The sequence below is a fragment of the Balaenoptera ricei genome, chromosome 6 (assembly GCF_028023285.1).
Source record: "Balaenoptera ricei isolate mBalRic1 chromosome 6, mBalRic1.hap2, whole genome shotgun sequence".
NCBI classification, from domain to species: domain Eukaryota; kingdom Metazoa; phylum Chordata; class Mammalia; order Artiodactyla; family Balaenopteridae; genus Balaenoptera; species Balaenoptera ricei.
In genome coordinates, this window is record NC_082644.1 from 69062303 (window position 1) to 69087777 (window position 25475).

Genomic DNA, 25475 nt, shown 5'->3' on the forward strand with positions numbered 1-25475 from the left:
ATTAAACATTCATATTTTTCAAAGTTATGCATTTCTTAATTGATTTTATTATGCTATTTCTAATGGAAAAATCACCTTAATTTAATTTAATGGAAATCAGTAAGGAACTAGAATCACTTAATAAATTTGCCTTCCAACAGAACTTGCACAGATCCCTGTACATAACCTCCTACATTCTACGTTGCCACATTTGGGAACATTGCTTAGTATATATATATATATATATATTTTTTTTTTTTTTTTTTTTTTTTTTTAATAAATTTATTTATTTTTGGCTGCGTTGGGTCTTCGTTGCTGCGGGCTTTCTCTACTTGCGGCGAGCGGGGGCTACTCTTCGTTGCGGTGCGCAGACTTCTCATGGCGATGGCTTCTCATTGCGGAGCACAGGCTCCAGGCGCGCAGGCTTCAGTAGTTGTGGCTCACGGGCTCTAGAGCGCAGGCTCAGTAGTTGTGGCGCACGGGCTTGGTTGTTCCGAGGCATGTGGGATCTTCCTGGACCAGGGACCGAACCCATGTCCCCTGCATTGGCAGGCGGGTTCCTTACCACTGCCCCACAAGGGAAGTCCCTGCTTAGTATATTTTGTAAACTTGGTCAAATACATATTTTTCTCACAGCATACCCCAGAGGTCGTTATCACTGAGAGATAGTGACATAGTGTTTACGCATCATCAATAAGACCTTCACTTTGAGTTGCTTTTTCTTATGGTGATGAGTTGTCAGCCTTCCAAAAATCTTTTTTATTCAATTCTGACCCCTTTGTGAATTTAATAGAATCAAAAGACTTGCCTATGACAGTAAAATGGTTTTTCCCAGTTAATACTTGTCTAGCTCTAATAAGGATCTAGTCCAGTTTCAGTGAAGATGACCTCTTTACCACTCTGTTTGAAAGAGTTGAGCCAACTGCTTTCAGTAGTGAAATTATTCCATGGCAGGTTGTGTGCTGTACCAATCTTTTAGACCTCTAACTTCTTTTAAGAGGAAAATTAGATTGAACTCTAATCCTGCTCACTAACAATGGCTGCATATGTGTCTTTTCTCTTGGAACAGCTCAATGGTTATTCGGGACTTAACCCTCCGCAGTGCTGCTAGCTTTGGCTCCTTCCACCTGATCCGTCTGCTCTACGACGAGTATATGTTCTACTTAGTAGAACATCGTGTTGCTCAGGCAACAGGAGAGACACCCATAGCGGTCATGGGTGAGGTAAGAGAGACTAAAAGAGCTATGACCCCACAGGGCTTTCTAAAAAGATCTGAATTTTATTTTAATCTAAATGTATTAATCATCAAAGCAACGGTTCCTAACCAATGAGTCTTGGGCCCCAGAGGGCCTGTGTGGTTATTTCAGGGGGTCCTTAAATCCCTCTGTTCATATATATTTTCTTAGTCAAAGGTTCTAAAACGGTCGATTATATCATGTGAAAGTACATGGAATATTTCAATATGCTATAAAGGTGTCTATGTAAAAGAAAATCTTGAGAATCACTGAACTTTAAAAAATCCTTAATATTACTCAGCCATAAAAGAGAATGAAATAATGCCATTTGCAGCAACAGGGATGCACCTAGAAATTATCATACCAAGTGAAGTTAAGTCAGACAGAGAAAGACAGATATTATATGATATCACTTATATGTGGAATCTAAAAAAAATAGTACAAATGAATTTATTTACAAAACAGAAACAGACTCACAGACATAGAAAACAAACTTATGGTTACCAAAGGGAAAGCAGGGGAGGGATAAATTGGGGGGTATGGGATTAACAGATGCACACTACCATATATAAAATAGATAAGCAACAAGGTTTTACTGTATAGCACAGGGAACTTGATCCAATATCTTGTAATAAACTGTATGGAAAAGAATTGAAAAAAAGTTTATAGATATATACATATATAAATATATGTATAACCAGATCACTTTGTTGTATACCTGAAACTAACACAATATTGTAAATTAGCTATACTTCAATTTAAAAAAATCCTTATTGACTGGAAAATAAGAAAGATTGATGCTTCTGATAAGGCTAAGGGCTAGGAACTCAGAGGAAAAAGTTAAATATGTGTTTTGTAGACTCTTTTTCCAAGTGCCCAAGAACAAAATGAAGGATAATAACAATGATGATGAAAATGGTAGCTAACATTTTGGGGGCACTTACTATGTGCCAAACACAGTCCTAAGTCCCTTATGTATGATAAAGCATTTAACACATACAACAACTCTTTGAGATAGGTGCTATGTTATCCTGTTTACAGATGAGAATCTGAGGTTCAGGAAGAAAGCTAAGACACAGAGAGATTAAAGGGTTGCATAGCTAGCAGACAGTGGAGACCTGTTTTGAATATTCAGTCTGATTTTCGTACCCATGCTCCTAATCACTAAAGGTGTAGGAAAAAAGTTCTCTTCTTCTTAATTTCTGGATAGTGTCAAAATGTATTTTCAACATGTCGTAAAACTAAAATGCTAAAGTTAATATACACAAGGGCTGGTTAATATAATGAGGGAGAGATGCACATGCACAAATGATTCAGCCCTGGCTCACTTTGTTGTATTGAACTGGGTTTTGATTGAATCCAGATTTTGCTGGATTATGCCAGGTTAGGCAATGTTACATATTACTGCCCAAAGCAGTCAAGAAGACATGTTCACTTTTAAGCTATGTGTATGTGCTTATTTAAATTTAAAAAAGTAAAAATAAATATTAGATGCTTTTCCTAGTTTAATAAATATGATGGTAAAGGTATAAATTTAAAAATATATTAAAATACCTCAAGGACCTTTATAAGTATTATAATATAAATAAAATACATGTGACTTTTATTCAGAAAGTTGGTTAAAATATTCTTCTTTCCCTCTTTAAAATCCCTTGCTGTATGCTGATCTATATGTGTTTGTATGTTTCTTAATGGTGATTGTGCCTAAATGATGCCAATTATATGTGTGTGAGATTAAGCAAGATTCATTTTAGCTTTTAAATTACAGGCAGGGCCTCATCATTGACCAAAAACAATCTGGAGTTTTCTTAGATTTGACTTCCCCTCAGTGCCTCTTTCCTTAGTTCTTTTATAGATGCCTGGTTGCAAAACGCCCAGTTGGCAAATAGATTAAATACGATAAAATTTTTTAACTCAGGGCTCAAAACTTCTGAAATAGACATGCCTTTTGGTATATTTAACACATTTGGCAACTACCTCATATGCTCCAGGACCTCTTTAACAGGATAACCAGGATAATGATAAACAGCGATTCTCATTAACACCATGTGGCTAATCCTGATGCGTGATCTCTGCTTCCCTTGCATCTCTAGGGAACAAAGCCTGTGGCCATGAGCCAGTGACACAGTGTGAAGATTTAGCGACCTCCTCATATGCTAATACAAGCAGTACTGACTCACCAGTATTAAAATGGCCTTATGTAGTCTATACTGCCAATTAATCATTCTAATGATTTAATTGACATTCTTTTTTACTATATGTAAACAATGTAAATGAATAAGACAGATTGCCACATGATTCAAAGATATAATATAAATAAAGTCTAGATCAGAAAATAAGGTATAAATACCTTCTCTAAGATCAAAGATCTAAGCATACCTCTTGATCTCTTTGCTTACTATCTCCTTACCCAATTTATAGGAAAATCCTTTGAGCTGTCTTTGCTCATCCATTATTCAGCCCAGGCCAAGTAAAGCTAATTTTACAGACTTGATCTCCCCATAAAACATTGATGCTTCATAGACCAATTGGCCATTATAGACCTGTTGGCCATGGTCATATTATCATGTCTAAAATTTCTTGATTCTTGGGAAAAGGAGAGGAAATTCAAGAGAAAGGAAGGCTGTTTTCTCCTGCATCTCTCACGTGTTATCCTAAGCCTACCCTAGAAATGAGATTGGAGGTAAAAAAGGCTTTCGTGTGTCAAGCCTCAGCTGCATTCTTAGCTCCTTAAATGACTTCCCTTTCCAAACCTCAAGTCCAGAAGTGCCTGTGTATATAATGGGAGCAACACCACAGGCCAAAATCCATTGAAATCCATAAAAATCACCATTACCCTCAATTGCAGCAAGTGGTTTTCAATCAACAGTAACAACAACCACAGAAACAATAATAATTGTCACTATCTATTGAGAATTTATTATACCCTTAACGAAATCAAGCTCTTGATTTATCTACTAATGGTCCTTTCTCAGTAAATGGTACCCTCCCTGTCGATCCTGTTGGGTATGTGGGCATCATCTTTATGTATCTTTCTGTCTTGACCTGCATATCCAGCCAGTTACTAAGTCTGCCCTTTCCCAAACTCCCCATAGTGCAGTCAGTATCATCTTATGAAAATGCAAACCTGATTGTGTTATCCACACTTAAAACCCTTTAGTGGCTTTTTCTTCTTCTACTTAAGGAAGAAAAGTCTTTCCTTGGTATAAGATCTGGCCCTGTCTCTCTGATCAACCTCACCCTCCCTCTTCCAGGTCCTTCTGCTGCAATCACAGTAGTCTTTTCTCTATTCTTATTCACCAAGCTTTTCTCATCATTGGACCACTGTGTAAACTGTTCTTTACCTGGAACCCTCTGCCTGACTCTCCTTGCCCATTCTAACTCCTTCATGTCTTAAAATATCAGTTCCTCGAGGAGGCCCAATTTCCCCCAGACTACGTTAGATACTCCTTCACTCTCTGATTTTTACTTTTACTTTTCATGCTAGAACCTACATAATATTAATTGCGTGATTCTTCGTATGATTTGTGTTATCGAAGATTTAACGCCTGGAAATAATGGAGAACTTTAAGTTAGAAGAACTAAACTCTACTTATAGTTCTGTCATTTATGGTAGTATAATCTTGGGCAAATCATGTTCACTTTTGTTGGTTCTCAGACTTATCTCTAAAATTAATTTATTCATTTATTTAACAAATACTTCTTATGCATCTACTCTAGACCAAACATTATAACGTTTAGGATATAGTGATGAACAAAATGGATTTTGGTGCTGCATTCAAGGAACTTACATTTTAGTAGGAGATACATATTTGTTAAATGTTCATATAACTACATAGCTATAAATTCTGATAAGTGCTGTAAAGCAAAATTAAAGGGATATAGGAATACTTAAAGAATAATATTCACTTGTGGGTGAATATTATTTTTAATCTATTTTACAGATGATGAAATGAGACACAGAGCCATCAAGTCACAGTCACACAGAGTCACACAGCTACTGGGTTGTAAAATCAGGTTCTGAAACCAAGCAGCCTGGCACCAAAGCCCTTGCTGTTAATCTACCATGCTTATTACCTGCTGCAGGATGGGGTGAGATTGGAATAAGAATAGTTCAGAAATCAGTAAAGGGAAAGCTGAAAAATAGTCACAAACTTTATTGGACATTTGTTTTACCTTTATAGGTGCTGTATTTGGGAGAGGTGTCAGACAGCTAAATAGATCCAGAAGCAAAGGGAAAGGTTTCCCTTTCAAAGTAATTTAAGCATAGTTAATATATCTTTTCACTAATGTGAATTCAATAAATGAGTTTTAAAATTAACGTTATTTACATTATTTGAGCAGGCAAGAGAGACCAGTACATCATGTTTTACATATAAACACAGTATGCACACATACAAGTTTTATTTTTACATTCCCTGTAGCCCTGACATTTCATTTGTTGAAATGAAGTCTACCATGTAATGGAACCCCCAAATGAAACAACATCACCACCATGAGTTTTCTTCTAAACGTCAGCCTGCTACTACATTAATACTGAGCAGTAGGTTATTTAAAGCATTTGCATTTCCAAAGTTTCATTATTATTTTTATTTTTTGCCTAGATGATAAAAAGGAAACTATTTACTGCTAAGATTTATGCAATTTTTTGAATTTTTATTTAAATATTATAAATATGCCCATAGAGTTTCTGGCAGTGGTGAAATTTTAAGAGTAGGAATAAAGTAAAATAAACAAGTTGCATCTGTTTGCACACCTGTTAAATTTTTTAAAAAATCATAAGGTTTTCTGTACAGCTCTGACAAGGAAAATTGAGCAGAACAATATCCTTTTATTTGGATTTTATGACTATTTGAAGGATATTTAGAAGTTAATGGCATACATGCTTTATTTCTTTAAAATATACGTAGTCTTAATATATTCACTGAATCTACAAATTTTTATTGCTTCATAAAATGATTTTCTGTGACAAACATTTTTATATTTAATGTATTAAATATATTTAAATTGTCTATCATAATTTAATTATACTTAATATTATATGTATGTAATCAACTTTTTGAAATAAAAATAGGAACCAAAAGCTGCTTTAATTGCTCAGCTATGAATATCAATATTAAAAATATAATATTTTAGTGATATTTTTAGGGAAAAAAATTGAGGAACTCTTAAGGATTACCATTAAAAGAAAAATGTCTTGGCTTCACTAAAATTGATATACTCAAAGTGAAAGGGGAAAAAACTCTTTAAAATTTAAAAACTGGAGAAGAACAATAATAATTCACAGGCAAGCTTTTAGGATAAAAGTTGAGTGAAAAACTTCCATTTGATGGAAGTACAACCATTGTAAATATGCATGGATGCTTAAGATAAAATCGAATTAATGAAAAATAGATTTCAGTGAGCATTATTCTAGTGCAACTAGGGAATACACTGAAAATGTACCTGTTGAATAATAGACTTGTTATAGAATATTTAAAAGGGATGAATCATATCACAGTTGAAATCATTTGCAGGAAAAAAAATCTTGGAACAGTAGTAACTTAAAAAGTGTAATGAATATTTGTCAAAAGTTATATTAGTTATTATTTATAATAAAACTTACTGTTTATTAATATTTTTCTAATTGAAGACTGGTCTTGTGACAACTACTGTGCTAAATGTCTTACATTTTTATTTAATATTCACCAAAACCTTACAAGGGATATGTTAGTGTCCCCATTTCACCCATAAGGAAAACAGAGGTTGAAAGTTGCCCAATATCAGAACTAGTGGTAGCGCTAACTGTAGGAAGTGGGGCTGTCTCACTCCAAATAGCCAAATGGGTTCAATCCACATTTTAATTTTTCACCATATAAATTGTTTATAGACAGTTTTGGAATAGGGGCTAATTTCTTTCTGTCTGTACTTTATAACTCCCCCAAATGCCTGCACACTCGCAATCATGCACAAACCAGATGCCTGGTATGAAAGCTTTCATTATTTTGTTCCAAGGCTTCTTTCCTCTGCATTGCAGGATGCATCTTGATAGTCCTACCATCCTTCCCCTTTCCACTTTTTGTTAGTAGACGTTCAGAATATGCAAACTAAATGGAATATTAGTCTAAGCAAATTGCAGTTGGAAAGCTAAATCTGCCAGAAGACAACAACAACAACAAATTACACCCTTCAGCGCCTCTGTACCCACCCACAGACCAGACCTAAATCAAAGTTATGTTTTTAGAATTTGCAGTTTGCTTTTAGCTGTAAATCTGCTCCTCTACATTAGCACAATTCTGACAACTTGAAAATAAATGATAAAAGTGACCCCCTGGAAAGCCTTTCTCCTACACCTTCATCCTCCAAGTTCCTAAGAATTATCTCTGTAGATGCTCTCCTATTTTTTTTTTCTCCTCTTTCCTGGTTTGTCATTCTGTTCCTTACTCTCCTTGCATGTGAGCAAAGCACCTATTGACTCAGCAGCCCAGGGCTGCAACCCTATCCCTCTGGGATCCCTGCTCATTAGCTTCCTCCACTTGGTTTCCTTCCCTGCTTGCTCTGGGCTCTAACTTCTCCTCACATCCTCTTCAGGGAATGGAGTTTTGCTTACAGCTCTGGTCTAAACACAATCCCACAATAGGTGCCCCAAAAATACTCATTCAAGGAAGGAAGTACAAAAGAATGATGGAAAGACAGACAACCAACTAACAGAACTTCTCATTTCATTTCATGATGGACATACTGGATTTCTATATCAGCAGGAAAATAATGCTCCTAGACCAAGAAGAGCTCCCTCTCCCCAGAATACTCCTTCAGCATTTCAGAGAACCTCCGTATGAAGTTGGGTTTTCATAAGTGCTTACAATGAGAGATTAGTTTTCCTAAAGTGTTTGGAAGTGGGAAAAGAGAAGAAAATAGAAATCCAAGATTTCTTGACATTTTTCAAGAACTAAAATGATCACTGTAGACATTAGGAAGGGAAACTCGGCACACTGTCCTCTTCAGCAAAGTCCACCACTGGGCTCTTTGCTTAGCAACAGGTTAGCCTGGTAGCCCAGCCTCAGAGTCAGCTAGGTGTGAAAGGTTCCCTGGCCTAGATTAAGCATGACAGCTCCCCCTGCTGGCCTCCTTGCCATGCTCTATCATCCTGTGCCCAGCCCAAGTGGCTCTGGCCTTCCATTGTCTTTCTGGTATTTTTGCTCAGACACAGGTAAAGTTGATGGTTGCTGGTTCTCCTGGTAAAGAAATAGTCCTTGTTTGGGATGGGTAATTTCCTCAATTCACAGGAATTGTTTTCTGCTTTTCACCATCACTATACTAAAGTATACTTTCATAAGTACGAGAGATTTTCAGCAAGTATATGGGCCAGTTGTGATGATCCTACAAGCACTTCAAATCTGATTCATGCTAGTGGTAAAGGTCTGCTTGGTACAAAGAGAACATGTTTCCACACTTCCACCACCCTTGTCTCTCCAGTTAATAATTTCCCAAAAAAGGGAAGTGGTATAATCAAAATAGGTACTCCTCTGACATAATAAATTAATATCATGCTTTCCTGATAGACAGTGAAGGTGGCCTCAGTGGGAGCTTGTCTTTAGTTAAGAGCACCAAGGTTCTTTCTTTTCAGCCCATAGTTTTATTTACATAAAGGATATGCTGCCAGGCCCAACCCTAGCATTTGCAGGACCTATGGTACCCTACGTCTAAATATTTTAACAGTTATGAATCAAACTAGAAATAAAATCTGTTCTATCCACCTAGGTTGGTAAATGTATCTTGGTAATAACTTGGAAGGCTGGGTTTAAATTTAAAATTCTTAGGCTCCTCCTAGTTCTATGCCAGAAAATGGTGACACAGACATAGTTGACCCATGGCCCACCCTTGGCCCATTCCCTATTCCTCGGTCCAGTGTTCAGGTTTTGTCTGCCCTTTGCAAATAGCTGCACCTCCGCACTGGCTCTCCCTTCTTTCTTCTGAAGGGTGGACTTAGGGAGAGACCTGCACAGGCCTGAAAGGGGACTTGGGGCTTTAGGCAGGGAATTCTGGGATCTCAGGTAACAGAAGTATGGTCTGGGGGTAGGAGTGAAACACAGGCTCCAGGAGGGCACATCCACGTGGCCCAGTGGACTCCTTGTCTGTGGGGAGGGCCATGGCCACAGGAAAGCCAGAGCAGGGCTCTCCGTGGTGTGGGGCTCAGGACAGAGGCCCCTCTTGGTTTGGCCTAATGGTAGCATTAAATGTTACTGGTTTTGAAATTACTTTTCTCCTCAAAAGCAACTAAGGTCTGTATTCCTACTTCTTCACTACCTGTGTGCTCACTCATGAGTGCTTCTTAGAGGTTTTTTTTCTTGAAGTATAATTGATTTACAATGTTATATTAGTTTCAGGTGTACAGCATAGCGATTCAGTACTTTAACAGATGATACTCCATTTAAAATTATCACAAAATAATGGCTATATTTCCCTGGGCTCTAAATATATCCTTGTTGCTTATCTATTTTATACATAGTCATTTATATCACTTCTTAGAAATTTTGAAACAATATAAAGGTAGATAAATTACTGTGTTCCCAGGGTGCAGAGGGCAACAAAAAAGCCTGAACAGTCAGAATCATGATGAAAATATGCTACCCGGGTACAGAGTAGCCAACAGCACAAGTTGCCAGGATAGCTGGCTAGCCTGAAGGGGTAGAACCAACAGCAAATATAGGGCAGAATTTGCCTTGGTGTGAAGCAAACTGGCAGAAATCTTAGCCATCTTAGCAGGCTTCAGTAAAACTATTTGGAAATACATAGAAAAGTCCTCTTCCAGAAAAACAAACAAACAAACAAGCCAAGGAACACAAGATTTTACCAACTGGAACATTAACTTGCCTTGCGAATTTTATAAAATCGGAAATCACTTTAAAGTCAGCAATTATTTTTCCTCAGTTGTGAAATCCTGTACCAGTGCTAAATGCAATGCTTTGATTAATTTGGTTCTCATTTGGAAGACATTAAAGAAATTAATAATGTTCTGAAATCCCTTATGATTGAAATTTCAAGACATTTCTCTCCCCCATCAAAAACATTCAAAATAGTTGCCACTACCTAATCCTTTTGTGATCGATTCTACTAACTTCGGTTAATAGAACTGAAATCATAGGAGATTGTGCAGCTATCTAAGGTTTGTAAAGTTCAAGCTAAGTACAGAATGTTGAAAGATTGGAATTGGGTCAAGAACTTCCAAATCTGCATGGGAACAATCTTCCTGCTTTTATAGGAACTGCTTTAAAGGCTCTTACTCCTTTATTGACTTCTTAGAAGAACAGAGCGAGAAGCAGTTGGTTAGGTCAAGGTTTACATGTTGACATTCATCTGAGCTCGTCAGCTATTTCTGGTTGTGTGATCATCCTCATTACGCTAAAGGTACAAAACATACACACACACAACACCATCCTTGTTTAAGACAGCCCTTCTCATGGTATTTGCTTGAGTCGTAAATGGCTTGGTCAGTACATCAAGTGACTTCAACTTCAGCCCTAGACTGAGTTTATAGTGTCAACAACCTTAGGTCAAAGCCTAAGGAACACTTCCATTCTGAAGCAGTACTCATTGTAGCCCCACTCAGCTAGAGACATTTCATTTTGAAATCACCATCTTATGGTTTTAGGGTTAAATGGAATTCTAGGACTTTAGTATTTGAAAATTGAGTCTTGAAGACATTAAACCCTGTCTCTTTCATATATGTGGAAACCTGAGGATCAAAGAGTATTATGTCTGTGGTCACAGGACTGATAGTGGCAGAGTTGGGATTCAAACCCAGGTCAGGCTGGCCCCACATCCCAAGTTGTTCGACACCCAAATTTAAATTTCATATTTCCCATTTAATACCTTTGCAACCTGGGCAAGTTATATATATGTATATCTCAAGAAAACTTGAGTTTTCTCATCAACAAAATAAACATAAGAACCATTCCTTCACAGGGATGTTGTGAGGACTAAAGTAGGAAGGAAGATAGGTATAGGTTATTAGGTATAGGTAGATAGATGGGGTGGATAGGCAGGCAAGCAGACAGGCACATACAAGGTACCAGATTTTTGTTAGTTCCATTTCCTTTCCCTTTCCTTTCCATAAGTATATAAATATCTGAAGTTATGTGTATTAGTTAAGAGGGACTATATTTGATTGCCTTCTACTCTGAATTAGATTTTTTAATATTGATTTTACACTGACAATCCAAGTAATGTGTTGAATTAGACCATCATTTCTTGACAATACAAGGATAAGCTTAGAAGTTGAAATTAATAAAACAGATAATATAAAGGCACGTGAAGGCTTTAATAATACTATATTACAAGGGGAAAATAGCCTGTAGACAGTTTTTGAACGGTGAGTCAAATGATTCATGGAATAACAAAGCATCCAACCACATTATTTGGGATGTAGCCAAAGTGGTAATCAGAGGCAAACTAATTCAATGCTTTATAAAACACTGCCAACATAATAGAATGGGGAAAGGAGTCAATTAGAAAAGAAAATGGCAACATTAGGCAGGAAGCATAAACATAATTGGGTCTAACTAGACATAGCTAGACTTGGATAAAATCTTATCAGTAGGATTGATTGAAAGGTCTTATACGTACTTGTGAAGCGGGAAGAAAGTATTATATATAAAATCATATATATATGTAAAATTTATGCAAGTTAAAAGGTAAAAGTCCCAAAGAGACATCTAATGTCAGCTAATCCCCCGCTAGCACCTTGGCATCTGGCTGCAGCGTCTATACAGCATGGATCCTCATGGAACCATGGAGTAGTGTTAACACAAGAGGGCTTTCCGAGGTTGTTGGAGCTGCTTGTTGTGCAGTTTGGTGGCACAGGTTGCTCTCATGAAACTGTCCAAAGGACCAATATGTATGTAACTGGTCCTTAGTGTTTAACTTTCTCATCAGGGTTTCTCCTTAGGCCTCTGTTTGGATGTGGAGCTTAGGGCTGTTCTGGCCCCACTACTCAGTAGCTTTTGATTCCCTCAGTTTTGACTTCCACTTCTTTGTCAGGAATGATTTCCTTATGTGTCATCACTAACAACTTTCAGCTCTGTGATCTTGGTAAACTTTTTGGATGTATGTGTGCTTCCAATAAGTCTAAACCTTGAAATGCATGCTATGAAAAACTTTCAGAGATAGGAAGTTTTATACATAAAATTCGAAGTCTGTAAATGAAAATAAAGAACAAATGCCCTTAATGAGAAATATATTATAAAAAATGAATTTGTGCCTATATACAATACTATCCCACCTCACCCCTAATGAAGAGCACAAAACAGACAAAATTGAGGGGAAAATTACTGTGTTACAAACGGCTTGATCTGGAGGATGTATTTCCTCCAATAGTAGAAAAAAATTTACTGTCAAATGATTTTATTCAGGCAAATGCGACAGTTTTTTTGAGGTAGCTTAGATGTGTGTAGTAGGCGGTATAATGACCCCCAAAGATGTCTACATCCTAACCCTGGGAACCTGTGGATATGTTAGTTTACAGATGGACTTAAGGTTACTAATTAATTGACCTTAAAATAAGGAGATTAACCTTGATTATCTGGATTGGCCCACTGTGATCACAAGGGTCTTTAAAAGTGGAAGAGAGAAGCAGAAGAGTCAGTGTCAGAGTGATGGAGTGGAAGAAAGACTTGACCGGACATTGCTAGCTCTGAAGATAGAAGGGGGTCACACCCAGGACTGTGGGCAGCCTGTAAAAGCTGGAAAAGGAAAGAAGAAATTCTCCCTTAAAATCTTCAGAAAGGAATACAACCCCGCCAACACCTTAATTTTAGCTCAGCGAGACCCATTTTGGAATTCTGACTTCCAGAATTAAAAAATAATAAGTTTGTATTATTTACAGCCACCACATTTGCGGTAATTTGTTTCAGCAGCAATAGGAAACTATTACAGTATAAAAGCTAAATTGCTCTGAATGAAGTCAGTTATTACTTGTGGATTATGAACTCTTCCTCCAGTATATTATTTTTTTCTTACTTCCTCCCCTCCTCTACATACATCTCACTGACATGTCTCCATGGATGACTCCACACCGAAAACCATCCTCATCTAGAACTGTTCCTTATTTGCTTTTACCAATGGAGAACTTATGCTATTGGACTATCTCTTCACATCTTCATCCAAATTGGAAAAAAAACTTCCCACTAGGGAGGCTTGCCCCATCTAAATTACTAATACATGTAATCTTTTTCCCAGTCTCTTTTCCATGCAATCTTTCCTCGTATCCTAGACTTCATCCCTCTTCACCCACTAATTGACACAAACACCAACCTTTATCTATCTCTGTCTGTACATACAAGCCTCCATAGAAAAGAGAGGAAGATTAGTCTTCCAACTGATTTCCGTCTTTAAAATTTGACCCATGTTTCTTTCCTTGTGGCCTTCATTATTTGATGAAGCTAGTTCTTAAAGCCTCTGTTTCTATATCCTCCCTGTGGCCGAAGTCTTCACACCTTCCTTAAAGACAAAATCTTCCATTCCCTTCACTGTCTGTGAACTGGACCAAATCTTCTAGGGTTTACAAGTTCTTTTAGCCAAAGGCCAGCTCATCATCTATTTTTTATAAAGTTTTATTAGAACACATTCATGCCCACTCATATAACTATCATCTATGGCTATTTTTGCACTATAGTAACAGAGCTGAGTAATTGCAACAGGACCATAATGCCTAAAATATTTACTACCTGACCCCTTACTAACCCCTGTTCTAGACCATACACTTTCATATTTTGGTGCCAGCATGTAAATCAGTTATACATTGTGTGTGTGTGTGTGTGTGTGTATGAGAGAGAGAGAGAGAGATTGTATCTGTCTGCCTGTAAATCTATAAATCTGGGCATACCAGCAGAGAGATTTTGTGGTAAGATGTGGTTTCTGTGGAGGATGTTTACCTGGCTGCCCCGATGATGTGGTTATGATTACTCACTAATCCCTCCTCCCCAGGATGGGGTAAACTCTTCCAGCAGGGAGAGCATCCCCACGGGTGAGGTCTTCATCCCAGTCCTTGAACTCCTTCCTTCTATCCCCAGTCTCTGTTTCGTGGGCCCCCGTGGATCCTCACCAGTTTGCTGTCTGAGCCCCCTGGCTTCCTCTGCATTGTTTCACTTTCCAGCTATTACAATACAAGGCTTGCCTCCCTTATTGTGGAAAGTTCACTGCTGCTGGATCTAACCTGCAATGGTCTCTGCAGTACACCTGTGGGCTGCATCCTGCCATGCTGAGCCTGGTTTCTCTCATGGTGCCTGTGCTTAGGCCTCACAGTCCTATGATGAACTACTTCTCAGCTGCTTGGCGACAAGTCAGGGTCATACTCAGGGTTGCTCTCAAGGATGCTGCCAGTAGTCACATAGGCTGTGCTGACCAGTCTCCCATTTATACTTCCTGGCCATTACTACTCATCATGAATTTATGGTCTAACAGACTCCCGCTGCCTGCCTTGACCACACATTTTTTAGTCTGCTGCTGTCCAGGAGCATGCTCATTATTATGACCGGTTGTCAGGGCCTGGAGAAATGGTTTCTAGGCTAGGAGGTCTTTCTTCCTACAAACAACAGATATGCTTTCTCTATGTTCCATTCTGTTTCTACTTTAGAACGTTCCCTATTTATCTATCTGGCTGACAGAATTTTAACTCCTACATACATCAAAGGCCATATGCTTTCTACCCCAGAGCACACTTTAAATCCCTTAATTTATATTCTTTCTTCCATGTAGGAAACATACATACTTTCTCTCTCTCTCCTTCTCTCTCTCTCTCTCTCTTTCTCTTTCTCTCTCTCTCCCTCCCTCCCACTCCCTTACTCCCTCCCTTCCTAAACTGATGGTCAGAATATCTGGTCTCAAATCTAACACCACCATATTTCCTTACAATGTTAGACAATATTAACATGTTAACATGTTTTCAATAGCTGCAAGATTAAATCTAAGCTCCTTACCTTGCCAGGTTCATAAGTTTTTTGTGAGGCGCTGATGAACAGTGACAGGGAAGGAGATGCTTAAGTAGGGCTGTGAGGAAAAGCCTCTCTGAAGAAGTGATATTGAGAAAGTGATACTTGAGGTCATCATATTTGAGAGGAAGCCAACTATATGCTGAACCATGGAAGTGCTTTATAAGCTGTAAGACGTCACCTCAGTGAATAGTAGTCCCCTCCAGTCCCCTGTGCAGCAGGGGAAATTAGAAAGCAGTAACAGTTTTTCAGTTTCTGAAGCTATAACTTTTCAGTAATCTCTGGACTTTCTTGCCAACCTCCATTTTCTTATCCAAATCATGTCTCTGCTCCTCCTCTTCTGTTGCCGGTTTGTGCTGGCCTCATTTACGTCCCTGTCGTCTCTCTCCTGTCTGTGATGCTGCCTTCCTTATGCCCACTCTCAGTCTTCCCTGCCTCCCTTCCCTTCCTGCCTCCCTTCCTGCCTCCCTTCCTGCTACTTTGACTTGCTGCTCCCTCCAAACCGCTGCAATTGACTTCCCTTTCTAATAACCCTGTGGTTTTAAAACCTTCTTGAAGGTTTCCTAGGCTGCCTTGGTTTTTGGCTAAACTACCTGTCCTTTTTAACAACTTCTGATACTCACCTTCAGAAACAGGGAATATTTCCAAATTAATCTGACTGGAACGGGCCGGCAGAGTGCCTAGCACATACTAAGCTCTCAGTAAATATTTTTTGAATACTGAATGAATGAACTGATTGTCCTAATCTTACCTACTCTATCTATAGGATTAAGGTGGTTTTTTTCCTTAATCACATGTATATTCTTCTTTTTTTTTTCTTGGCTGCGTTGGGTCTTCGTTGCTGCCCACGGGATTTCTCTAGTTGCAGTGAGCAGCAGCGACTCTTCGTTGCGGTGCGCGGGCTTCTTGTTGCGGTGCGCGGGCTTCTCATTGCGGTGGCCTCTCTTGTTGCATAGCACAGGCTCTAGGCACGTGGGCTTCAGTAGTTGTGGCTCACGGGCTCAGAAGTTGTGGCTCGCGGACTCTAGAGCGCAGGCTCAGTAGTTGTGGCGCACGGGCTTAGTTGCTCCGCGGCATGTGGGATCTTTCCGGACCAGGGCTCGAACCCATGTCCCCTGCATTGGCAGGCGGATTCTTAACCACTGCGCCACCAGGGAAGTCCTCAAATGTATATTCTTTCCTCACACATAAAAAGCATATAAAAGACTTCACCTTCCACTATACAGGGATATCAAAACCTCTTATTCACAAGATTTTTATTTTAAATCTACTGTATGTTGTACATATGGAACTTTGTCATTAATTCCAGAGACAACTACAGGCATTGGCAGTATCTTGGAGATTTTTTTTTTTTCTTTTTTTCCACAGTGTCCCTCACAGTGCATGGTCACAAGCCCTCAGCATTGAGTATGCAAATGTTTATTTACTAATGCTAATAATGATTACAGAGATTTCGATTGTTTTTGGTTTTTATTTTCATCATCCTGAGTAATCAGATGTATTCATTCAGATTAAGCAGAAATTTTCAAAGGAAAATCTTTCTATTACATTGTTGTATTTTCAGTTAAGTAGCAACTAAAAGCAGTGTTTCTTTCGAAGAAAAATTTCCATATGTGTTCAAAGTTTGGTTTTAGCCACTTTGCATGATATTATTGATCACCGATGGCAGTAATAATTTAGTCTCAAACAACTTTTCAAGATTTATCAAAAACAAATGGTGTATTCACTTTTTATAGATATGGAAGTACGTTTAGGCTCATCACTGCCAACTCATTTCCAGTATTGGGTCTTGAAGTGGTGTTAAGTACTCATTTAAAAGAAATAGAAATCTTACTCTGTGTGTCTACTAGAAATAACATATAAACGATCCTTCAGCTTTGGGCATTCTCTGTTTATAGTTCTAAAATATTTAAATAATACCAAAAATAGGTAAAGAATCCTGTTGTGTTTTTTGGTGCTTTTATTATATTCTTTAATTCAAGAAATCCTGTGCAATTTAAACTGTGGTTTTTATTTAGACTAACATAAGGTTCTGAGCCATGTGAACAGGCACAACTTCAAAACAACAGTTCAGTATTTATGATTTTATATTTGCTGCCCATGGGACGTAACTATAACGCAATGGGGCAGTCTTTCAAACAAATATGCTAAGAGTTGTGCAACCAGGTGGCCCTTGTCCCCTTCAAGGCAGTCACCTCGGGAGGCTACACATTGGTTCAGTAATACTGCCATGGCTTAAAGTGATGTGGAATGCCTCTTTTTAAACTGCCTCTGAACTGCTCAGAAATAATAAAGAGTAAAATGACACATTATTTTGAATATCCTGAATTGTGGCAGAGATGCATTTTAATTTGGTAAGTAATCAGAAATCATCTCAGGACCAAGTACAATGAATAAAATGTGGAGTGTTTGGAGTCACAGTTTGATGTAAAACAAGATGGGCTTTCTTGAATGATACATAAACTAACTCTTGAAATTGATTGTCAAAGAGGAATTCCAGAATCTTGAACCTTGGAATAAATGTATAAGCTCCCAGGGTAGCTACTATGAAGAACAATTCATATTTAGGTAAAAAAAAGAAATTATGTGTGTGTATGTTTGCAAAATAAGATCAGTTTTATTACTTTATAGACATATGTTGTAGATGAAAAAAATACTCCTATCATGGAACTCTTTATAAGCAAACTTCCAAATGTAAGTAGAATTTCTGTCTCAACCTTTCTAAGCTTTTTGAGAAACCCGAATTTCTAATAATGACTTATTCTGAATCTTCAGCTTTAAAAAAAAAGTAATGTTTACCATTTAAAAAGCAGGTGCTATGAGGTTTTACTTCACCTTTTTCTGATTAGCTTTGTTACCTCTGCTCTTCAATTTTTTATTTATGTTCACCCTGAGACTCTCAAAATATATTTTTTCACTGTAAAAATATCATCAAGCTTTTGAACTAAGGTAGCAAATAAAGTCTAAGCTGAAGATTATTAATTGTTCCATATTCTTTTAATACCTTTTTTGTTGCATGAATAACAATCAGATGCCTTTCTTTTTTAATTTGGGACCCTGTTATCTTAGTAAATAAAAAGATCAATTACAAGAAGAGAAGTCTCAAAGATTTTGTAAACATAAATACTCTCAGGGGCTTCCCTGGTGGCGCAGTGGTTGAGAATCTGCCTGCCAATGCAGGGGACACGGGTTCGAGCCCTGGTCTGGGAGGATCCCACATGCCGCGGAGCGACTGGGCCCGTGAGCCACAATTGCTGAGCCTGCGCGTCTGGAGCCTGTGCTCCGCAACAAGAGAGGCCGCGATAGTGAGAGGCCCGCGCACTGCGATGAAGAATGGCCCCCACTTGCCGCAACTGGAGAAAGCCCTCGCACAGAAACGAAGACCCAACACAGCCATAAATAAATTAAAAAAAAAAAAAAAATACTCTCAGTGTTGGGGCTCCTATTATGTTTTTCATTTCTACAAATAAAAACTCAAAAAAACAGAGTTCAACCAGGTGGCTGGACCATGTTTCTGTAGTGTAGACTCCGGCTGGACCCATGGACAGTTAAAGGGGGTGGAGCTCATGCATCCTGCTTCATCAGAGCTTTTCCAAATTTATTCTACCACATCCATCTTCATCCAGGTCAGCCAGGCCCCTATTGCTTCACTGCTGAGTTCAAATAATAAAAAGTAAAATGGAGCATGGAAGACAGAAAATTGTTATCCTTTTGCAAAGAGGCTAAGACAGCTAAATTGTGACACAATTTAAACTGTTCAATTTCGACAGGTTTGATTGGAAAATTAGGTGACCTGTGTAGTTAGAGATCAAAATGGTCACTAGTTTACAGTTTTAAAAAGTCATAGTGTGGTATTTTTACTGCAGTCTCTGAGAATATTATTTTATTCTGCTTGGTAGTAACTGTTGCACAAATGACTACTGTTTTGCAGTTTGGTGATTTAAATGCTGTGTCTCCTGGAAATCTGGATAAAGGTAAGAATTGAAAATAATGTACATTTTTAAGGACTTTTTTTGAGTAAGAAATTCTCATAGAGGAAAATGTAGTATATGTGTATAGCACTTTTATTTTGTGGAAATGGCATACAATCCTTGATGAATATGACAGTTAAGTCTTTTGGAATCTTTTTTATTTTTCCATTTCTATGCTTTCTTTATGTTACATATATTAAGTGCAAGAATTGAATTTAAATACAGTTTAAACTCTTCTTGATTTTTTTTGCCTGCAGTTAAGTACAAGTAACCAGAAATTATTTCTGGCTTTCACCAGAGTCCTGGAAAAAAGTGATAAAATTGGGTCAAATATTTTTATTTAAGGCCCACCCGGCAAGAAAAAGATTCCTCAGCCTACTCAAGTCACCAATTCACACTTTTCAGTGGAAAAAGAACTCAGAGATAACAATGAAGTTTACTATAAAACCAAGATCAGTATTGGGGTAGATGAAAAGGATAACGTATATACTTCTTAAATTTTCATATCAGCATTGCCACTCTAATATGACAACACAATATATAATTCTGAAGAAACTCACGACCTATAAAACCACAGAGTAAAAGGAACAGGGCTCGAAGAAAAATGAGGTTGGAATAGAGTGCACACAAACAAAAACAATTTTGAAAAAAATACCAGCTCAGTTGTTGTTTTTTTTTAATGTAAAATTTCTAATAAATAAGCACTGCAGAAAATATACACCTTTCTTCAAAAAACAAAAACAAAAAAAGTGAAGATTTCTTGAGGTTTTAAGGAATTGAGTTTTGGAGTCAGGGACAAAGTGTACATAGATTGGGGAGAACTACACCATTATCCCTTCCAGGACAGAGCCAGAGCCAGTGGGGAAACTGAGGCATGAGGAAGCACGTGGGGAATCCGCACACGAGGTGCCACACTGTCCTCTGCAGCGTCCTGTACTAGGGTACTCAGTGTTCAGCTTCCGTGCCTCCTTGGTGATGGAAGACATTCACATGCCGGGGAAAGTCCTGTGTGAATCAACATCACTACCACTTTAAACTCCTATCACTATTTATCAACTGTGTACACGTTAATTCCTGTTTTAGCAACATGCATAATAGCAAAACAGGAAAAGTAGAGAACGATAGCCCCAAAACATCATAGCTGCAAATATATACTCTATAGGATTAACCAAAGAAACATCAGAGAGGTAAATCAATGATGAGGCCAGTTTGTAAATTCAGAGCAGGAAAAGTGGCTGTTGAAACGCAGGCCCAACATAAGGCAACCCTGAGGATGCACTGACACCAAAGCCTCGTAATTCGAATTTGGGGATTTCATCCCAGGGTGTCTGGAGGTGTAGTAGGAATGTTGCTCCTGGGCCAAACACTGAACGGCAGCCAGTCTTCTTTGTCAAACGTTGAACCAAAGTCTTTGGTAAACTCCAGTAGCAACTAGTTTTAGTTTTTGTGTACCAAATTCCCATAACTTCAAGTAGGTTCCCAGGAAATGTCTTTTGAGGCTTTATAGGAGCATAAAATGTCTGTGGGAACTAGAGAAAAGGCTTGCTTTTGTGATTGCTTTGTAGCCTATCCAAAGGAACCCTGTCACTCACAAGTGGACCTGAAGCAGCGTGGCCTGGAGCACTGGAGTTTGTTCTGTCCGTCGCCCCATTGCCTTTTCCGTCCACAGCAGGGGAGATGAAAGGACATCCCACTCTCTCTCCACTTGCCTGCCTGCTTGAAATGATTTTTTTTCTTTTACTGCTGCCTCTTTTATTACTTTGACACTATTTCTCAGTCACAGAAAAGTTGGTGGAGAGGGAGCCAAGAAGCAGTGTGACTTGCCCTCACCTTCCTCAGGTGGCTCTGCTGGTCCCATTCACCTCTAGACTGAATGCTTCTTGAGAATTAACCAAACTAGCATATTCAGAACCGAAGGTTTGAATGTGAGATCTTTAAGAAATTTTGGGGGGCTTTTTCCACAAAATGAGAATTTGATTTTTTTCTGGATAATAAAAGTAACATTAGTTATGTATAAAGATTTCAAATAATGCAGAGAATTAGAAGTTATAGAAAGTAAAAACTTCACAGTCAAAAGCCAAAGAGACTACCACCGTTAAGAATTTAGTGTGAGGATCCTTCCAGACCTTTTGTTTGTTCATGTGAAAACAAATACAAAAAAGAAATGCAAAAGTGTCATACAAGCATATTTTGATTATATCCTCTTAATGAAGCAAATGTCTATCAAATGTAGCCCTTTCCGACAGCTCGCCAGCCCTTCGAATGTGCTTGTTCAGACAAACCGTAATGCTATCCTCAAGTCCTTTACCAGAGGTGAACGGTAACCGGATAAAGCAGGTGGCCAAGACAGCTTGCCTCGTCCCAGAGAACTCTGTTTATCGTTCAGTGCATCTCAGACACCATTTCTAGTCAGTACATCTAATCTCAATCTTTTTAATCACACAACATTCCAAGAAGACGTTGCTCCCGGCAACTGCACAACTGTACAACCTGCACCTTATGTGGAGGCCCTATTATTCCTCACCACTTTTCTCTGGAACCATCTTTGCACCAATTGATAATAAGAGAAGCAACGTCAGGGAGCCCATTTACGCCGAGAACTGTATTAGCAGAACTGCTGCAGGTGTGCCCCAAATGGTAATACTAGACTCAGCACCTCTTAGACAGAGTCCAGCTGACTTTGCAGTAACTTGTTACACACTCTTTGCACGTGACATGCCATAGAATATAATGGAGATCTGATTCTGTTAATACAAGTCACCATAATAAGTCAAATATAAGAGTAAGTATAGATATATTTTATTTATAGATGAGGTTTTGGTGTAATTATGTGTGGAGGCTTTTTTGGTAAACAATAAAACATGTTGAGGATGAAGGAAAAAGACTTTTTTTTTTTTTTTTGCCTGTGCCATGTGGCTTGTGGGATCTTAGTTCCCCGACCAGGGATTGAAACCAGGCCCAGCAGTGAAAGCACAGAGTCCTAACCACTGGACCGCCAGGGAATTCCCAGTGAAAAGATTTTTGAGGCAGAAATATATCCCTAGCTGTTTAAAAATTAGCGCTTATGAAGAGGTATTCTCTCCACTCCTCTGAGGAGAATCTTACACAGTAGTAAAGCTGTGTGAGAGCATTTTCTCTCTATGCTGTGCTTTTGAATTTTAACAGTGCATGCTGGAAAAAATTAAATAGTATTCCATTATAATGATGTTTTAGTTAATATAAAATGTATTAAAATTTGGAGGTAACAGTGACTATTTATACACCTCATTTCCAGAAATGAATACTAGCTGTTAACAGAGAATATCAGTGTTGCTAGGAATGGAAATGCACTGTGCATTTTTAATCTGATACTACTGCCTCAGTCTTCATTTTGTAATAAAAGTTAAGGGCCTAATTAATATTGTGATCTACAACATTCATGTGCACAGAAAGTGTGTAAGCAGCCCCTGCTTATGCATGCTATAGTTATTCTGTGACTCAACATAGGTCTCACGTACATTAACATCAGCACAGATAAAATTTATATCAGATGTAGATTTTCAGAGGAAAAACAAATTTTTTTCTTTCTTTCTTCCTTTTGTTTTTTTTTAGTTAGCATTTTTCAGCGCAATACATTCCCCAAAGCCAGCGTAGTGTACCCAAGTGACTACTTTATAATGACACAAATTATGCCACTATTTAATGTAAAAACTTTAGGGAACTCCAAAGGTCTTCTTAAAAGACCTATTAAAGATATCAATCACAAACCCAAGAATAGATTACCTTTGCTGTGTTTAAAAGAATAGAGCACTGACACAGGTAAAATCTGTTGAAAGGAAAACCCACAAGCTTTGTCCCCCAAGAAAGGCTAAGGAGTTGCTTTCTCAAGGTACTATATCAAAGTGTTCCTAAAGCACGTGTTGATTGCTCTTTCCCAGTTTGTCTTCTGGTAATAGTCTTGGTATTATTTGTTTGTGCAGATGAAGGCAGTGAAGTGGAGAGTGAAATGGATGAGGAATTAGATGACTCTTCAGAACCTCAAGCCAAAAGAGAGAAAACCGAGCTGAACCAGGCATTTCCGGTGGGCTGTATGCAGCCTGTTCTCGAGGGTGGCGTGCAGCCAAGCCTCCTGAACCCAATTCACAGCGAGCACATCGTCACGAGTACTCAGACTATCAGACAGTGCAGCGCTACAGGAAATACCTACACTGCAGTCTAAAGAATATTAAAGCGTATTTTTCCAGCTAACATTAACCCTGTTGATATTGGGCTTAAGTTGAAATTTTAATAAGCCTGAAGGTCAACTGTTGTCAAATTCTCTGTGCTGAACATTACCTTTTTGGAGTTGTGAAATGGAATGGGTGTATGTATTTTGCCAGGTCTTTTTTTTTTTTTTTTTTAATGTAAACAAATTATTTGCTTCTTAATAATGAGTTTTTTTTTCCCTTAGTTTTGGGTGTCAAGAAGGATTTTTACAACACTTAATGTCAATGTTTTTGTTTTCTTATAATTAAAAAATAATTTACATTTTTTGTAGCTTAAAATATTTTATTGTTGATTGTTAGTCTTGGTGTATGATTTCATGTGTAAGTTTTTAATTAGATGCACTTCTGTGAAATATCAAAAGAAATGATTTTCTTTGATTTACACTGGAGGCATGCCCATTTGGCAGCAGATGCATCAAATTTGCTTTTGAAAGGTGCTTTTCATTGGACAGAACCACAAGACACTATTTTCATAACATTTTGGAGTATGGAGAGAGAATACAGAGCATTTTTATTATACTGCTAGAGGGTTGGGAAGGTCATCTATTTTTCTCTGAAGAAAAGTTGAGCTGTGCATTTATCAGTTCAGAGTAAATGACAGAATTGCAAGAGATTATGCTAATATGTACATAATTTGTGTACATAATTATTAAACCATGTTAATGCAAGCTTCCGTTAAACATTGAATTTTAACTGTTATTTGCATACCAATTCCTCTGTTTAAAGACTACTGATTCTGTATTTGGGACCACTGCACAGATGCATTCTGCTGTTGAGTGGGGCTGTTATAGTTAGATACTGAAGCTGAAAAAAATGACTTGACTTTTTTTTTTTTTAAGTGTACATGCTACTTATGCTGAGCTGGACATACAGGAAACCATTCCATTTGAATGACTTTCTTTTATTCCAGGTCTTTTTCCTAATAGTAGTTCAATATGCTGCTATTATAAAAGAAAATTTATGGAATGCAAGGAATGTAGCAACCTGCATATCGTTATTTCCTTCAAAAATATTTCCTGGTTTCTAAAGTATGTGGATTTAAATTTTAAACAGAACCTGAAGGCAGTGTAACTGGCACACCGCACTGTTGCTTATCCCCAATTCTGTAGGATTTGGATAGGTGGCTGGATGGACCAGTGCCGTTGAAGAATGTACATCAGGGATCATCGTACCTCGGCTATTACATGGTGCCTTAAAACAGAACTGAAGCTAAGGTTTAGTAAGGCTTATTTTGTTCATGTGAATTCCTCTTCAATCCATTTGACAAGGTGTGCCTGTCATTTTCAGATTCCCGAAGTAAGGACAGGTAACATGTTCTTCAAAGGAAATTTAGGGCAAACAAAGCAAAACGAAAAGACAAAAATCACTTCCCCTCTTTGAGTGACCGTGACTTTATTTTTGTTCCTAGAGCTGAATATTACTTGATTACAAATCACATTGCGTAAGGATTAAGGATCAGATTGCTATTGTGAAATAGCAGGCTAGTTTTAATTACCAACTTTGTTACAGAAAATCATATATATTTTAGACCATTCTTATCTAGTTATAACTTAAGAAAATTAACACAATAAGCAGGTACTTATTGAAGTGCATCTTTTCAGTCTAAATGTTTCTCTGTGTGTCTCAGTGTCTGTGTGCCCACATGCACGCGCGAGTGTCCGTGGGCAGGAGTCAGCTACCAAGTCAGAAGGTGAGATCCCAGAGAGGATACACCCATCCCTACTTTAATTTACGTGAAAAGCAAGGTTCTTTTAAGCTCTCAAATTATTAACCAACAACAACAAAAACAGGCACATCCATTTACTTAAATAGTTCTAAAAAAGCTAATTAGCAAAAATAAATAATACACAAATACATAGAGCCAAAAAACGGGAAAGCACAAAATGATTTACAGATTATTAATGAGGCCTGTATTACACTCAAGACGTTTATCTTTCCAGTTTTATTAGGGTGGGGAGGGTGGGGGGTGGAAAGGAGAGGGTGAGCCACTCTGTACAGTTGAAAATACCAAATGGCTTATCGGGTAACATGCAGTATATTTCAACTGTTGTTACTTGATTGCCTTAGACTACTCAAATA

The 25475-nt window shown here is 38.0% G+C and overlaps 1 protein-coding gene across 9 annotated transcripts in view; it reads left to right on the forward strand.

Annotated features, from left to right (window-relative positions):
* RFX3 (regulatory factor X3) overlaps window positions 1-23502 on the forward strand; it is a 295722-nt gene extending 272220 nt beyond the window's left edge. For 8 of the 9 annotated variants that reach the window (XM_059924798.1, XM_059924794.1, XM_059924802.1 and 5 more), the window contains 3 exons: window positions 1049-1202; window positions 19113-19155; window positions 23112-23502. In XM_059924798.1, coding sequence (XP_059780781.1) covers window positions 1049-1202; window positions 19113-19155; window positions 23112-23350 — 436 coding nt within the window. In that variant the 3' untranslated portion in view covers window positions 23351-23502. The remainder of the gene's footprint in view (window positions 1-1048; window positions 1203-19112; window positions 19156-23111) is intronic. The other variant, XM_059924803.1, reaches the window with a different exon arrangement.
* Window positions 23503-25475: the final 1973 nt, after the last annotated feature.